General features: G+C 32.7%; 1 protein-coding gene across 4 annotated transcripts in view; it reads right to left on the minus strand.

Moving 5' to 3' along the window:
• Positions 1-208: 208 nt before the first annotated feature.
• Positions 209-16,954, minus strand: part of LOC129944621 (transcription initiation factor TFIID subunit 4) — a 30,508-nt gene continuing 13,762 nt past the window's right edge. For all 4 annotated transcript variants that reach the window (XM_056054185.1, XM_056054184.1, XM_056054183.1 and 1 more), the window contains exons 4-11: positions 10,825-11,217; positions 10,544-10,744; positions 10,345-10,467; positions 10,005-10,265; positions 8,957-9,934; positions 8,711-8,884; positions 1,776-1,901; positions 209-1,699 (exon numbers count right to left, since the gene is read on the minus strand). In XM_056054185.1, the coding sequence (XP_055910160.1) occupies positions 1,544-1,699; positions 1,776-1,901; positions 8,711-8,884; positions 8,957-9,934; positions 10,005-10,265; positions 10,345-10,467; positions 10,544-10,744; positions 10,825-11,217 (2,412 nt within the window). In that variant the 3' untranslated portion in view covers positions 209-1,543. The remainder of the gene's footprint in view (positions 1,700-1,775; positions 1,902-8,710; positions 8,885-8,956; positions 9,935-10,004; positions 10,266-10,344; positions 10,468-10,543; positions 10,745-10,824; positions 11,218-16,954) is intronic.

Below are 16,954 nucleotides of genomic sequence, written 5' to 3' on the forward strand. Positions count from 1 at the left end.
AAAACTTAGTTACATTATATTGTATTTTTATTTATTTATATTTTAAAGACTTGCTAAATTTATATTTTTCATTTTTTTCATGTTATTTCCGTTCATCGGTGTTTTTTGTTTGTTTTAATTTATTTTAAATAATATTTACGTTTATATAATAATATAATAATGTAACCAAAAATATTGTATCAACGTTATTTCAATTAATTTAATTTCATTTGTTTTTGTTTTATTATCGTTTTTATGTTGTGTAACCGGTTTTATGGATATCTTAAATAATTTACAGAATAAGTTTAATGTGTTTTTTTGTTTTTGTCGGGTGTGTTTTCAACTCCCTTTTTGTTATCCATTTTATTTTATTTATTTTAAATCGGCAGTAGCCACATTCAAATGTTAGATATTTTGTTTGTTTTTGTTTTTCTTTGATTCATTCGTATGGTATTTAGTATTTACGTTTATATTATAATATTTATGAAATAAGAAAATAACATTTGCTTTAATATATTTAATTTAATATTAATATGTATTTAATGTATAAAGGTTTTTTTCTTTTCTTATGTTTTTTATTTTAATTTAATTTTATTTTCTGGTTTAAAACCATTGAAACACTATAAAGTAATATTATGTCTATACATGGTATTGATAAAGAAATTATTTATAAACAAAAATAAAAACACTTTTTGTTTCTCTTGTTTCGAAATATGAACTAAACCTCCCCAGAAGAAAATTAAATTTTTAAATTTACTCTTCTCATTTTGTTTTCACTTTTAATTCAGACATCATTTGCGTACTCTTTTAAATTTATTTTGTTTTTTTATTAAATAAGAGTTAATTTAAATACTTTGTTATAAGGCCATACATTACTATTATAATAATAAAAATAAACTCCGCAAATTGTTTCTTTAACACACATTCAGAGCTTAGGGCGATGAAGTAAAAAATAAAGAGGAAAACCCAAAAGAAAGGAGCACATGGGTGGAGAGATTACAAAAAAAAAAAATCAAAAAGAAAAAAAACTTAAATATATTTGTTTGCAAAACGGAAACATTAATCCCATGGGCTTGAAGTTTATATACAACAGAATTGAAGGCGTTTATGTGCTCAGAGAAGCGCATCTGAGTTTGATTGCTTGTTTTTTTTTGTTTTACTTTTACTTTTTAATGGAATACAGCGAATGAACTTCGTTTTAGAAAGAATACGACCAGTTACTTTGTTTTTATACTTATTTTTCGGAGTCATCTTTTTTTCTACATTAGAAAACAGGACAGCGTGAAAATGAAAATACCGATTTGCGCCTTGTACAACAAGTTCTTCTTCTATAAAATTGATATAGCTTTTCTTTCTTCGTTCTCTCGGTTTGATTGATACAGAAAAGAAAAAAAAAAACAAGAATCAAGGGTTTGAGGAATCGAGTGTGGATCAGAATGGAGAAAAAAAAATAATAAAATTAATCTTTGTATGTAAAAATTATAAAGATACAAAAAATATTGCGTGCAAAAATAACAACTAAGATTTTTGTGTTTGGAAATGATGTTAACAAGTAAACTATAGATCACTTAAGATACGCTTTATATAGCGTTTGACTTCTACACGTTTCACGTTCTTGTTCCATAAAAAAGAGCATATCTCGTAGATTGACACGTTTAATACGCGGCCTTAATGGAGCTGGTGATATACCAGTTGTTCCAGTTCCTGTATTTCCCGATTGCTAAAAGAAAAAGAAGAAGAGAAAGAAATTGGGTTAAGTTAGGTGATGATTAAAATATTATTTCAAATATACTTACTGCCCCTGTTGTTGTAACATCGCCATCTAGTTTCAGTTTTTTTCTTGGTCCGATAGCTTGTAACGCTGTCATATTCGCGTCACGTTGCCGCAGCTCTTCCATTTCGGCTTTTTGCATTTCTTTAGCCTGGAATAAAAATTATGATGTTTAAAATAGAGAATTTTTAAGAATGTGAAACAATTAATTTATGAACAATGATTTCCAAACTTTATTTAAACTTTTCGTGTATTAACTTCCTTCTGAAGGTGAGTGCGAGGCGTCCGATTTTTCAAACTGAAAATTTTGACATTTCTTGATAGTTCATGGTCTTTAGATAGATTCGTATGTAAGTCTGTACGTATGTTTGTAAAGCCGTAGTTTGAGATACCTTAATAGAATTTGTTTTACAGACTTTCAAATAAATCCAGAGTATAGTTCTATAAGGTAATATATATCAATTTAGACAAAATTAAAAAATTTGGTTGACCCTTACTATCTGACAACGCAATTAAAATATCGATTTCAATTAAATTTTATATCATACATTGTGACGTCATACCAAATTGGTATGAAATATAAATAAATATATCCAATCGAAATCGTTGGCTTATGAAAAAGAGAGGAGATAATAGAAAGAAAATGAATAAAACAACAACAATTACTTGTGTGTGCTTAGAAAAATGCTAATCGGTTCAGTATAGTACGATAGAACGAAAAAACCTGTAATTGGCTTACAACTTTCATGTGGGTGCGGTGGCGTAGTGCGTAGTGCACTAGCTCCTCACACGCTAGATCGCTTGTTCAAGCCCAGCTCGGGCAAAAGTTCTTCAAAAATTAAATTGAACAAAAAGCGATTAAGCACCACTAAAGGAGTCTGATGATCGGGTTGGCCCCCGTGAAATAGCTATAACTCCAGCCTATGAACTTGGTGGTAGCACACACAAGTTGTTGTTGTTTCATTCTTATATTCAGTAATTATAAATTCGGCAAGCAGCTGCCTTAAACTGTGAGTATAAAATTTCATACAAAAACCTCCTTAAATAAATATATTTTACGATATAAAAAGGATTCGAAATAAATTGTATGCAACGAAGTTTAACGTGTTGGATATTTGGAATTTTTAATTGAGTTTTTTTTTCAAAAAAAAATCCTACCATAAATGCCGAACTAATTGGTTTAACGTTCCAAATATCTCAACAAAAATTCGTTAAGTTCAATAATTGATGATTGTATATGTTTCGATTTTCTTTAAATGACAATGTGGCTAATTGTAAAAGAACAATCAAATCAGATCAAGCTATAAACGCCACACACTAAAACTTATACCCTTACCCCAAGATTAAGTCGAAAGGCTCACATTTTTGAAGAATTGAGAAACTAAAAAACATAACTAATTAGAGGAGCAAACTTCACAAAATATATAACAAAAAGTAAATGTTGGCAATTGAAGATTGATTTTTGGGCTCGAATTTTTTTAGGGGTACACGATTTGAACTTGAAAATTTATTAGATAGATAGATAGATAAATACATTTTATTTTCTTAAAAAAGTGGTTACACAAAAAGATAATGCTGGTGTTCAAAATTTAACAATAACTTGTTAAAGTTGTCTGTCAGGTTAAAGTTTTACTATTTATATTTTTGCTTAGCTTGAATTTACTTTAAATATTATATTCATTAACAATTAAGTTGCGATAATTACGAGCATATTTTAAGAATTTGTATAGATTTAAATAACATTTGCCAATCAGTATTTGAAGAAAAAATGGTGCGATTTATTGTTTCAGCTCCTAGAAATAATCTCCGGTATGAATTGAAAATAGGACAGATGCTGACGAAGTGGTAGGTGTTCTAAGCTGCATCAAGATTACACATTGTGCATAAGCCAACAGTGTCATGCTGAAATGTCCTAGCATTCAAGTTAATTAATCCACACCTCGTTCTTAAGATCATACTTATCATTTCTCGTGTATTGAATCATTAAAATAGTTGGGTACCCCTGTGTATTATACGTACATTGCTATATTCGTCATGAAATTGTGATTGTAAAGCAATATTTTGATAATTTTAATCATTTTCGTCGAGATGCCCAATGTTATAAGTTTGTGAATAAGAGCTTCTCTGTTAATATTGTCCAACGCAGCATTTAAGTCTACGAACCAAGCATAAAGTTTCTTTTTCTGGCTTAGTTGCAGATGAATAAGTCATGAAAGATTGAAAATCTGATCAATTGTACTATAATCTTTTCAATATGCAGCCTTGAATTCATTGAGTATATTGTTGTTTTCGATCCAAGAAGTGAGGCGGTTTAGGAGAACTGAGGTAAATAATTTTTAGAGGGGATTTAAAAATGAAAGGCCACGATATATACAAGACTAGCTTCACCTTTTTGAAGAGCGGAAGAGAATTGATTTTTTCAAGGATGTTGGTATTGTTTCTGTTTCGTAGATTATTTTCAACAAAGTATGAATCTCCCCCAATAAAAGAATTACTCGCATTTTTATAAAACTCTTATGGGATACCGTCTATACCCGGAGCTTTTATTTTCTTTTGAAGATTCAATCGCAATCTTTACTTCATTCAAGTTAATTGATCAAGTTCAGGTATTTCAACTAGATTTGTTTCACAGCAATATTCTTTGCTGTAATTTGGGTTCCAGTATTCGTAGGATTACCACGTATCTCTTTGGCCAGTTTCTACCAATCTTTTGCTGTGTTAAAATTTGCAAGTCGACTGGAAATGCATTGGTAGTACGATCTTTGTTTTTCTATTCATAGGGCTTTGTACTTCTTATTTGCTTCACAATAGTTTCTTCTGCTTGCATCGAGATTATATTTTCTGTAAATGTTAAGTAGCTTAAGTGAAGGTTTTCGAGCTTTATGACAATCCATATTAAACCAGGGTTTTTTTCGTTCAAACTTGACATTAGTATTAATAGGGTTCCCGTATGCTGCATAGATACACACTTTTAAGGAGTTGCATCGTGTTTCAACACTATCCAAAGGCAAGAGTTATTGCACAGCAACTTCATCAATTCTGTTCATGTATCGAGCGCGTCTATAGGTAAACCACTTAAGTCTTGGAAGCAACAATGAACTGGGGGAACTTTGCGCATCTTCAAAAGCTTTAAGACCTAAAAATAGCGGCATGTGGTCCGAAAAGGGTGTACTTTCAATTGAGAAACTTTTAATAATTTCCCATGCACTGTTTAAAGGGCAGCAGTAGTAAATAACTGAGGATTTTCTGGTTGCCACAAAAGTAAACTCTCCAGTTTTATCCCCAAAGCCTCTCCCGTTAAGAATAAATGCACCCATGTCTTCCAAGTGCTCACAAAACATATTGCTGTTGCTGTCACTTACAGTATCTTTTGAAATTCTTACTTCAGTGATAAGCTGTGATATCCTTTGATTCTTGTTCTGACGTTAAGATCTCCCATAAGCATAAAGTGGTTTGATTGAAATTCATCAAAGAATGTTTTTAATTTTACGAAATCACGCATCCAATGATAAGAGTTTAAATAGCTTGGAACCAAATTTAGATTAGATCCCAAAAAGTTGCATTTATTATAAAAGCCAACAATTTATTATAAGACCTCATTAAGCTGATTGAATCAAAAAATTTTGATTTTTGTGCGAATTTTTAAATTGGATAGTTCACTTCGATATTACTTTCGTTATAATACGAAAGATGCTGAGCGCTCAGAACATTTAAATGCCAAAGGAAATTATGATCAAAATAAAAAGGTATTAGGTGAACGTTAAATAAATGTTCGAGTTTTAAATGATTCAAATCTGGCATGAAAAATGTATCTGCAACGAGAGTACCGCATTTTCTTTTCTAACAAAAACAGAATCGGTTCAGGAACAACTCATATAAGACTATTTCATACAAATTTCTAAAATTAAATTATTTATTTCTTCAGGAAAAAATATGGCAAAAATGTTCTTAAATTAACTTAGGGTTATTTTGTATTTATTATTTCCAAAAAAATAAATTAGATAATATGTTGTTTTAGTGAAAAGTTCAACAGAAATTAAGGTACCTCTCTTAACTATCCTGATTTTTGGTAGAATTACAAATGTTTGTTCGGAACTAGTTTTAGTAATCACAATGGAAGTTTGGAAGAACCCATCGCCGCTACGACATTTTTACACCTTCGACATACATAAATCAAACAAACTGATACCCATTCTGTTCTTGTGGATGTCTATTGTTTTGTGACTCCTTAGGGTACTAACAACGACAGATAGCTGAGATCTGTCAAGCTGTAGCATTATATTCCGTGCTTTTCTTGGAAATATTCAAAACCCAATAGAAGAAAAAGAAATAAAACTCACTACAATCCCCAGGACATTATTCTACATCCCCTCTATTCCCTAGACTATCTCTGTGATTTTATTTTTATTTTCCATCACAAATGCCTTGACAGAAGTTCTTAACAAATAATGCAACAAGTGCTTATTTTACTATTTTTTTATAAATTGTATTTTTAGAAGTGTTAAAAAGATTGGAATCCTTATAGATGAAGTGCATCATTCAAACAGGAAACTATGTGGGAAAATAAAATACATTTAAAATTTAAACAAAAAAAACATTTTTCATTACAAAATTTTCAAAGAACTACACTCCGCTTCAACTTAATAAGCACAAACATTTTCTGTAGTATTTTGTTCATTTTTAACAAACCGCGTGCGTTAAGGTCTCTTAAAATCTTTCGATATTTAAAGACGCAAATATTAAAATTTGAAATAAAAGCCGAGAGTTAATCACTCAGGGTTGAAAATTAATAACAAAAAATATATAAAACTTGTATCGTTTTGGAACGATCCCTTCTCACCCAAATGTGATCCTATTTGAATGTTTCTTTTTGCCACGCTAATTAAAGTTTTATTGTCAATTCGTGTAAATAACAACAAAAGCCATCAGGTCCATCATAATTACATATATTTTTTTCCAAAGAAAAAACAAAGTGACGCCATAAATTTGATGAATTCTTCCGAAGTTTCAATTACTTTAAATGATTCATACTACCACCGTCATTTTGTTTCATTGCCTCAGTCTCACGAAATGAAAACCGATATCAAAATGTATCTTTGATCAACCGCTTTTGTCTAAGTTTTCGACTTTATTGTTGGTTCGTTTACCAATTGTGCCAGAGACAGTGTGAGCATTTCAAAAAATTGAGAGATTAGAAGGGAGATGTCGGTGTACATTGTTTTTGAATTGCAATGACAGGGAAATATAGAGCGTGGCAAAACATTAGACATTCGTTTAGTACGGCTAAAGAACAATTCTCTGAACAACATAGTACGGCCAAAGTTGGGCTCAAGTTTAATTGATGGGCTGGTAGTCCACAGTAAAAAAAAAAAAACGGGTGGTGCACGTAAATGAGTCAATAATGTAATCGTAGTTTATAATTGTCACCAATCATTTTAAAAGCTTTATGTACTTTGGATACTATTGTAAAGTACCAGCTCAGGGATGTGAGTTGCACTAAAGTTTTGGACGTATGTATGTTTGAAAATTATCTTCGTTTTGTAGATTATTTGCAGATCAGAAGGAAAAACAAGGTTATATTTCGTTTTAACCATACAAGACAACATTAGGTTTTTGGAACAATTAATTTCGACGCACTTTGTTATTATTTTTTATTGAACAAAGTTGTACAGGTTTTAATATAATGAGCTTATCATATTATGTCGTTGCAATTCCGTGTCCGAAGAGGAAAACAATATGAAAAGCTAAGAGTAATATCGTCGGCGGAACAATCAATTAGACTAGAAATTAAAGAGAGGAGATCATTAATAAAAATAAAAAAGAATGTCGGACACAAAACAAGAGCCCTGCGATACACCAGCATTTATTTGTCCGTTTCAGACTAGAATATGTCTAAAAGCCACTTTTATGTAACGGTTGGAAAAAAAATGTCATATCCAACTAAGAACAGATTTGTCTATACCGAAAGCACGCATTTTCAATAAGAGAGCAAGATTCTAATCTTTATTGAATTCCTTTGCTTATTAGCTCAACACTTTCTTGTTCGAGTGTGGAATTTGTGGAATTAGGTCTTGAAACCCTTCAACTATTGATCTACATTACACACTACTCAGCACATAAATGTACAGAGTAGAGAACACAGTACCTTGAGCGACTAGACTACGTAAGGTGATAACAACACAAGACATTAATACAAAACAGAAGGACAGAAGAGAAAAAACAACAGACACATGACATCAGAACGCGGTAGGTTTTGAGACGGTCCACAATCTGTCTAGTCAACTAACCATGCTCACTGATGCTTGATTTCGGTGATCGATGAGAATCGAAGCTTTATCAGTGACTAGGCCGTTGCCTAACTATTGATCTAATTTGTCAATCGCCAAAAAACACTCATAAATAATGAAAATAATGACCCTATATCTATTTAGTTAACGCATAAACAACTTTACTTCTCTACATGAAATACTTTGCTTAACATGGTTTGCAAGTAATGGACAAAGTAACTAAAAAAATGTTTGTGCTTATTTAGTCGAAGCGGAGTGTATCTAACAACTGTCAAAGCAATTTATTTGCATTGAATGGTGGTGGTATAGCGAATAGAATTTTCCTCGGAATTTTTCTGTTCAAACATTGGAAATGTGAATGATGCTTAAGTTTTTCTCGGAATTTATTGGTATGGGAAATAAATTGCCATCAAAATCTCGTTCAAACATTTTCGTATAAAAAAAGTAATCCATCCATCATACGTTCTTAAAAAATGTACATAAATGCATGGCAAATAGGTTCCTAGTTTCTATCTTGTTATACAAAAAACTTGCTCTATTTTTTGGGAAGATGGTACCTAGTTCAATTTAAAAGCTTTAAAGGAATGCAATTTTCCTGGATTTTGTTTAAAAAGTGAATATTGCCTTAACCATGAAAATGAAAATAATGACAGTTAGAATTTCAATCAATTACCTTTTGTTTAAGCTTTATTTGCTCAGGATCCTCAATTTTGGATCGAGATTTGGCTGCTCGCAGCAGCATTTCCCTTTCTTGTTCCTCATGTCGTTTTTGTTCAGCCTTGTCCAGTTCTTCGAGAAACTTTATTTGACCTCGTACATCTTTAGTTACTTCATACCTTGGATCCAGCTATGGAAAAACATACCAAGAAAAAACCCTTGAGTATTTCTTAAAACACATTTTTAAACAATTTGATTATACTTTGATAATATCAATCCTGTGCTCCGCTATCACAGCTAATTTTTCAACGATATTTTTCAGCCTTTCTTGACACGCATGTGAAATCAACACGGCCACGTCTTGGTTTGGCTCTTCGAGTCCCCGTTCCGCAACCATTGCACGAATTCGATTCTGTAGCACTGGCAAATGCAGAAACACCTCATCCTTGCACGATCGAATTTGTGTGCCGATATTCTCCGTCGAGCCCAGAATTCGTTGCGACTCTTCGGCCAAATTCACACCACCCATCGCAGCGACATCATTGATATCATCATCTCCATACATGGACGATGACATTGATATGGAGGGTTGTTGAAAAAACGACGATGCTGTCGTGGCCGCTTTCTCTTCTTGTTGTTGCTTCTTTTTACTCGACGCCTTGCTGCTCGATTGGGATACTTGTGCCTTAACGGTGACGATTTTGTTAGTCGTCGCATTCGCCACTATTGTGCCCGATGTTGTTGAGTTAACCATTGGGGTGGTGGCCACGTTGCCACCACCACCACTGTTGCTCACCGAACTGAAGGAATTCATGTTCGACGACGACGACGCCGATGACTGGGCAGAGTTAGTTAGTGCAGGAGCAGCAATCGCGGCGGCAGTAGGTGTCGAGATGGATGTTGATGATAAATTGGAATTCGTTGACGTTAATAATGATACTCCGGTGGTGGCGGTGGAGGCGTTCGAACCACCACTTCCTATTGATGATGATGCTGTTAGACTGTTGGTTTGGGACATTGGTGTGGTAGTGATATTTGCATTTGACGTGAGGGTCGGTGCTGTTTGCTGTTGGTGCAGAACTTGGGGTGTTCCAATCGCCTTGATTTGCGTCTGGCCCACCTTTACGTGCGTTACGCCTCCGGCGTTTTTCGTTTTCGAAACTGGTGCCGATGTGCGGATTTGAACGGTAGCTGGTGAACGATTTACATGCGCTGTCGGCGTTCTTATTTGAACAATATTCTTTAAAAAAAGAAACAATTTAAATGTGATTAAAAAGATGTTTTCTCTGAAATCAAGCCAAATTGCTTACCGGCTGTGAGACAGGCTGCATTTGAGGTGGATTAGCTTGCATTGTAGTTGAATTACTTGCATTGACTTGGCGTATTTGAGCATTCACCAACCGTGGGCCACTGGTTTGGAGTGGTCCTTGGATGCGTACACCTCCGGTTTGTTGCTTTGTTATTGTCGTATGTCCAACGGGTCTCGCTGCAGCCGGCGATATCATCCTCACCTGAGTCTGACCGATGGTTGTCGTTTGTTGGCTTATGGGACGGATCTGCGCTTGAATTTTCTATTTTGTAAGAATAAATTGAAATTAAAATTTATATTTCAAAATAGTTTGTTGGTTGTTTTTTAAAATAATTTCTTACAGGTAATTGATGCGTTAGCGTTGTGGATCCAATCATACCAACAACATGTTGCGGTGGTGGTTTAATTCCTTCGATAACGAGTTCTTTCGTAAACAGAGACTGCCGCAGAAGCGGTAGGCTTTTCTAAAGAGTTACAATAACAAACAAAATATATGAGTTTTTCGTTCAAGGTTTAAAAATTAGAATTTTATCTAAGAACCTTAAGAAATCCAATTAAACAAGGTTGAGGACTTGCATTTAATAAACGCTCAAGCCTATCACAGAACTCCTCTGGTTCAACATTCGCGTCGACCAGTTCCTGGATAAGAGTTCGCACGTTCTTCTCCACAGGTTTGGGTTCTCTGGTTGATAATTCTATCAAATTAGCTAAAAACTTTCGACATTTCTCTTTGGTATTTCCCTTTAAAAAATATTTTCAAAAACGAAGAGAAATTGTTTAATTTTATGAAATTTTTAGAGGTTATGTCAATGTTTTCTTACCTGAGCAACCGTATTTTGTGTGGTAGTCGTGGTCACTTGGTTGTTCGACACGTTGTTGATTATTGTAGTCTGTTGTTGTTGTTGCTGCTGCTGTTGTTGTTGCTGTTGTTGTTGTTGCTGCTGTTGTTGTTGTTGATGTTGTTGTTGTTGTTGAACGATTTGTGTTATTTGCTGTTGCGTTGTTTGTTGCTGCTGTTGTTGTTGCTGTTGCTGATGATGTTGTTGTTGTTGTTGGATTTGGTGGTGTTGAATGGCAGTCACAGGAGCCACAGACGCTGTGGATGTTTGATGCTGTTGCAATGAGATATTCGCTTGGCTGGTATAACACTGAGATGCATTTGAGCCAGAAACCGAATTAACAATAATATTGTTTGACGATGTCGCTGCCATAGACTGAAGTTTCACAAAAATTAAATTATTTTAAATGATAACTTATAAAAAATCACATTTTTAAATTAAAAATACCACATTTCTACACAACAAAAACATAGTTGATATGTTTTGAATACAATATTTTAATTATTTTTTATAATAATAAAAATAGATTGCGAATCAATAATAAGCAATAATATAATTTATGTTTTTTTTTCTTTGAACGTTTTGTGTGGAATCAATAAGAGTTAACTTGGATTTGAACTCTTGTAAAATTCAAAAATTGCATACTACGTTCGAAGCACACTAAGGTCCAAATATATTTAATTTGAACTTCAAAAGCATACAGTGAAATAAAGTTTGGGAAACTACAGTATTTATTCCGAACCCGAACAGCTAATTTTAGAACTCTTTTCATGACTTTTCGAAGTTTTTCAATTCCTCAAAAGGGGCAGAACCTTAAAAGAAATACTGCTCAGATGGAATAGACCCTCAAAACTATACACCATCACGCCACGGATACTTAAGTGTATAGGTTTTCTGTACTACGCCAAAATTATGATACAATTTTAATTCTAAGTTTTTCTGCTTGGGTTTACTTTCTATTTTGACTTAGAACAATTAGTAGAATGCATCTCATCAGATTTCCATGCTTCTATTGGACTTTCTAGAATTTTGATTTTGTACGTGAAAGATTGAGTCAAAATTAAGGTTTGGCATGCCTCCTTAATACCTTTTTTTTAAAGAATACTAGAATTATAAAACAAAGATTTGTTCCTTCAATTTTAAATGGTTCTCCAGGATCTCAAAAATGATTTCCCAACAAAATTTAGCAGTGAAAAATGTTTGAGGGCTTGGTTTCCGAATTAAAGTAAGCAAGTATGTTATCAACAAAAAAACTAAAGTTTCAAACGAATTCTGATATTAATAACACTCTACACTTCCTAAACTGTTTTTAAGAAATTGCTTAGGGTTTTCAAGTCACACTCGTTTAAAAGTTGAATAGTTTCCTGCATAGTTAATGATTGTTTTCCAAAGGAAATTTGCCTTTGCGCTTTGAATATTGGGCATATGTATACTAAGGATATGAAAGCAATCTTCTTTCGATTTTAGGTTGCAAAGCGTACAGAATTGATTAAAGCTTCCATTATAAGGGTTAACATTTAAGGAAAGGAGCTTACACCTTGCTTTGAATATCACAGACATTTCATCATAGCTAAGTGAGTCGTGAAAGTAGTTTTTTTTTGTTTAGATTAAAAAAATTCAGAATTCCGAGCCTTAGTTTTTCTGAATAATGCGGTAGAGTTGGTCTTTCAAATTACGTTGGTTGTTCACATCGATATGTAAGGTTTCCACACAAGCGTTGCCAATAGATTGCCATCCTTCATACCACCAGTCCTTATTCCTCAACTCATACAAAAGTAGTTTTTTTTAAAGCCTTGATACCTTATAATAACAGCACACATTTATTATGAAGCCAGCCTTTGACTTGAGTGTATTTGTCAAGAGTTTTGGTAGTCCGCTTTACAAGTATATAGCGTAACAAGGCGTATTTTGGGGTAGGTTGAAGAGCTTTTTTATGAAATTCCTATGAAATTTTTCAATTTCCTCGTACGTTGATTTAACTACTGCATTGAATATCTTATATTTCGCAGATAAAATAAATCTTTTGTTGGAAAACACATTTTTCCATGATAGGTTAAGCAAGATTTGAGAGTTATTGGTTTTTTTCGGTCAGGTGTTTGTTGAAATTTAAAGCCGGATTTAGTCTAACTCCCAAATATTTGATCTCTTTAGCTGTTTCTAGAGAATGACCATCATTAGTGCATTGTCTTTCATTGTGAACTCTTGGATATCGCGTAAACACAATCATTTTTGACTTTTATGTATTAATTGTTAGTCCCCATCTTTTGCAGTAATACGATAAGCGATTAATCATTAAGATGCATATGTTCTGGTGATTCAGAGAGTATGACAAGTTCATCTGCATATAACAACACATTAATGGTAGTATTTGCAATTCTTACTCCTCTGGGAAGATCATCTACAACGTCGTTGATAAACAGAGAAAACAACAATGCACTGAGGAGACAACCTTGTTTCACGACAGTATATGTCTCAAACCATTCTGAATAGGATGTGCCATCCCAAACTGCTGCATTTGTTTTGGTGTATATTTCTTTTATCACTCTAATGAAGTTGGAAGATATGCCAAGTTGTGAGAGCTTATAGAAGAGCGCATTTCTGTTAACCAGGCCAAAGGCAGCTTTAAAGTCAACACAAAATGAGTAAACTTTTTTTGTTCCTGGCATGAAACGCTTTGACAATGGATGACAGAGTAAATATCTAATCAATGGTTGAATAATTTTTTTTGAAGCTAGCTTGAGATCAGATAGAAGAGACTTTTCAAGTCTCTCTACAAAAACGCCACAGAATATTTTAGCTTTTACATTCATAAAAGAAATTCCTCTGTAATTTTCCACAGCGCCAAAAGGTCCTTTCTTGTGAATAGGAAATATTACAGACTTTTTAAATGAAGGGGATTTCAGCTAATTTAAGTATTCAAGGCTATTCAAAATTATTTCCGATTTTTTACAAATCAAATCTTAAAACAGTTCTATCTCAATACTGCTTTTTTAAAAATGACCTAAATCATAACTTGGACAATTTTAAGCGTATTAACATAAAATTTGAAACATATCTTGGAAAATGCCTTCTCTTTGGAAGTACGTTTCAAATTTGTACATATTGTAGTTAATTTTGTTTACGAATTATAAGCAAAATGTGTTACTTTTCACTTTAGAAGTGCCCAAAGATTTAAAAATCACAGGAGATGTTAGTTCAACAGTAGATCCTTAAAAGAAGAAGAAGGCATTGCAAAAACACTACATAACCAAATACTTTAAAATCAGTTCAAAAACTTATTGTAATCAATTTAACTGATATCGAAATATAGATTCTGTTATTTTGATTTGCTTTGTAGTATTTCTGCAAAAAAATCCCTAAACAAACTTTTTGTTTCACCCAAAGATTTAAGGTGACAATCTTTGTTTTTCGGGGTTGTCTTTCTGCGGCGGCACCACTGCTAATTCTTTTTATATGGAAATATATTGAATTGTACACCAACAGCGTACTAACCAAAAAGGGGTAGTCGAGGTCAGCTGAGCTGAAATATTATATTTGTATCCTGGAAATATTCGACTAAAGATTTCTCGATGCTCATCAGGTGTCAAAGCTGACGATGTTTTGTTTGCAGTTTAAAGAAAACTTTTGTCAATTTCTCTGTTGGTTGAACCAAATACATACATACCCTTCCCCCTTTTCCGTTTTTAAACCATCCGTACAGTCCGTTACATAGTTTTTTAAGGACATCTTTTAAGGCTACTGGCTCAAATAATCCATGTCCCTCTTTAATTAATATTTTTAAATGTCAATGACGGTTTGAGTTAAGTGCCTTACAATTTATCGGCACGAATAAGGCAATTTCCCCGTTGTTTTTAGTTGCGAGGCACTTTTATCTACCAGTTCTTTCATAAAGATACCTAATTGTTCTTAAGGCACTAGTAGTTCTAATACAATTTAATTAGAACTTTAACTATCATGTATACTTATTTCTGGACATTTTTAACTGGCACTTCAAACATTCTAAAACGGAAAAAGAAGTGTACTAAGGTTTGATAGGTTTATTTCTACTTGAAGTGTTGTTGAGTTGAAGCAAGAGCTCGAACAGTTAGTTGACATTCTTCAACAAGTGTCTGCAACATTTTTTAATAGCGAGCTGATGTCAGCGTTAGTTTAGTCTGCAACACCGTCATCTACGTCATACAATGGACCACAGTTCTTATTCCTTCATGCGATTAGGATGAGTTTTTGTCACCGATGCGTACAAATTATAATTGTAGCCTTTCTTTCCTGATATATATTTCCAATAAGACTTTTCTTTCGAACAAGGATAATAGTTCAGTGTGCTTTTCATCACCCAAATATCGGACCTATGAGAATACTAGCAGGACTATGGGCCTGTACTTCATCTTCTTAGAAGTTTTAGCTAGTTAGTCGGATTTAATGCCGCAAAAAAGTAGAGTTTTGATAAACAGACTAGGTCTTATTTTAATAACTATTTTTCCCTCTTTGATGTCAAAAACTGTACAATTTCTTTTAATAAACTTTTTTTCCTTAATAAAGGATAGAAATATATTTTTGGGGATATTAAAATTTGACTTGTTGAAAAAACGAAAGTATCGAGTCTTTTCTGTAGAAGTTTCTATGGGAGAGCATGTCAAACTGTATTAACATTTCTGTTTACACAGTGTTGATATCAGTTTTATTTCGAAGATAGGCAAGTAGCTTAACATCGACGATAATTGGTTTCAACAATTCGTTCCAACAATATGTCTTTCTTTTACATTACACACTACTCAGCACATAAATGTAAAGATTAGAGAACACAGCACCTTGAGCGACTAGACTATGTAAGGTGATAACAACACAAGCCATAAATACAAGACAGAAGGACAGAAGAGAAAGAATAACAGACAGAAAGAAAACATGACAACATCACGCGTAGCTTTCGAGACGGTCCCCCATCTGTCTACTAACCACGCTCACTGATGCTTGATTTCGATGAAGTTTAACAGTGACTAGGCCGTTATTATAATTTAAAGCTCTTAAACGTTTTGATTTCAACGGAATCTTAAATTTCCAAATCTCTAAACTCTACAAAAACTTTAACATACAAGTAACCAACAACTTATTAGCCATTATTGTCTGCCATGTTTAAATAAATACCAGTTTCTTATGTTAAGCTAAGATTGGGAATCTTATTACTGTATTGCGAATTTAAAAAAAAAATAATGCTTACAAAATTCTATTAGAAATAGTATCGCAACTTTTTGAATTTTCAGAGTTTTCATTTAAAAATATAGGATTTTAACTTCACACAGAAAACGTTCGAGTAAAAATAAAAACATAAAATAACTAAAAATACAATTTAACACTACCGACAAAAACGTTCTATATTTAAAAATAATATCATAATAAGAAACAGTAAATCAAAATGTAACTGAAATATATGAATGCTTAGAAATTGTTGATTTTATTTCCAAAATAAGATTTCGAAAATTTTTAAACTACAATCCATTTAAAAAAAAATATATATGTAAGTATAAGAACTTTTTGTATCTTGCATGCAATCTGTTAACCTTTTTCTATAACGAGAAAAAGGAAACCACCAAAGTGTACCAAAAAATAAAATATAAATAAATTTACTATCAAAAAATGCGTTAAATTAAAATTTTTGAAGTTTTTAAAAGAAAGTATCAATACAGAAGTGCATTCACAAGTGCGCGGTAACAAGTTCAAAAGCAATAAAAAAAAGTAATGAAAATAGGAAAACGAATTGAATCGAATTTACAATGAAATTACGATAACAAAAAAATTCATACGAATACTCTTCAATTTCAATCAATCCAAAAAAGATAGAAAATTCAAAATCTCTCTCTCTCAAAAATTATTATTTTCTAAAAAAACATATTTAAGCAAACAAATGCAATCTCAATGTAAAAATCAATACATAAATATTGGTTGCATCATAATCATCAAATATAATTCTAATTAATTTATGCTCTCTCTCTCTCTCTGTCGGTGAGATTGGGGGAGAAGAACCTCCTCCCGCCCCCACAAATTATGAGAGATACAAAGAAAAGATTTCTCAAACAATCAAAAAGAAAAAACATATCAAAAAATTAATAAAAATTAT

The sequence above is a fragment of the Eupeodes corollae genome, chromosome 2 (genome assembly GCF_945859685.1).
Source record: "Eupeodes corollae chromosome 2, idEupCoro1.1, whole genome shotgun sequence".
Lineage (NCBI taxonomy): Eukaryota > Metazoa > Arthropoda > Insecta > Diptera > Syrphidae > Eupeodes > Eupeodes corollae.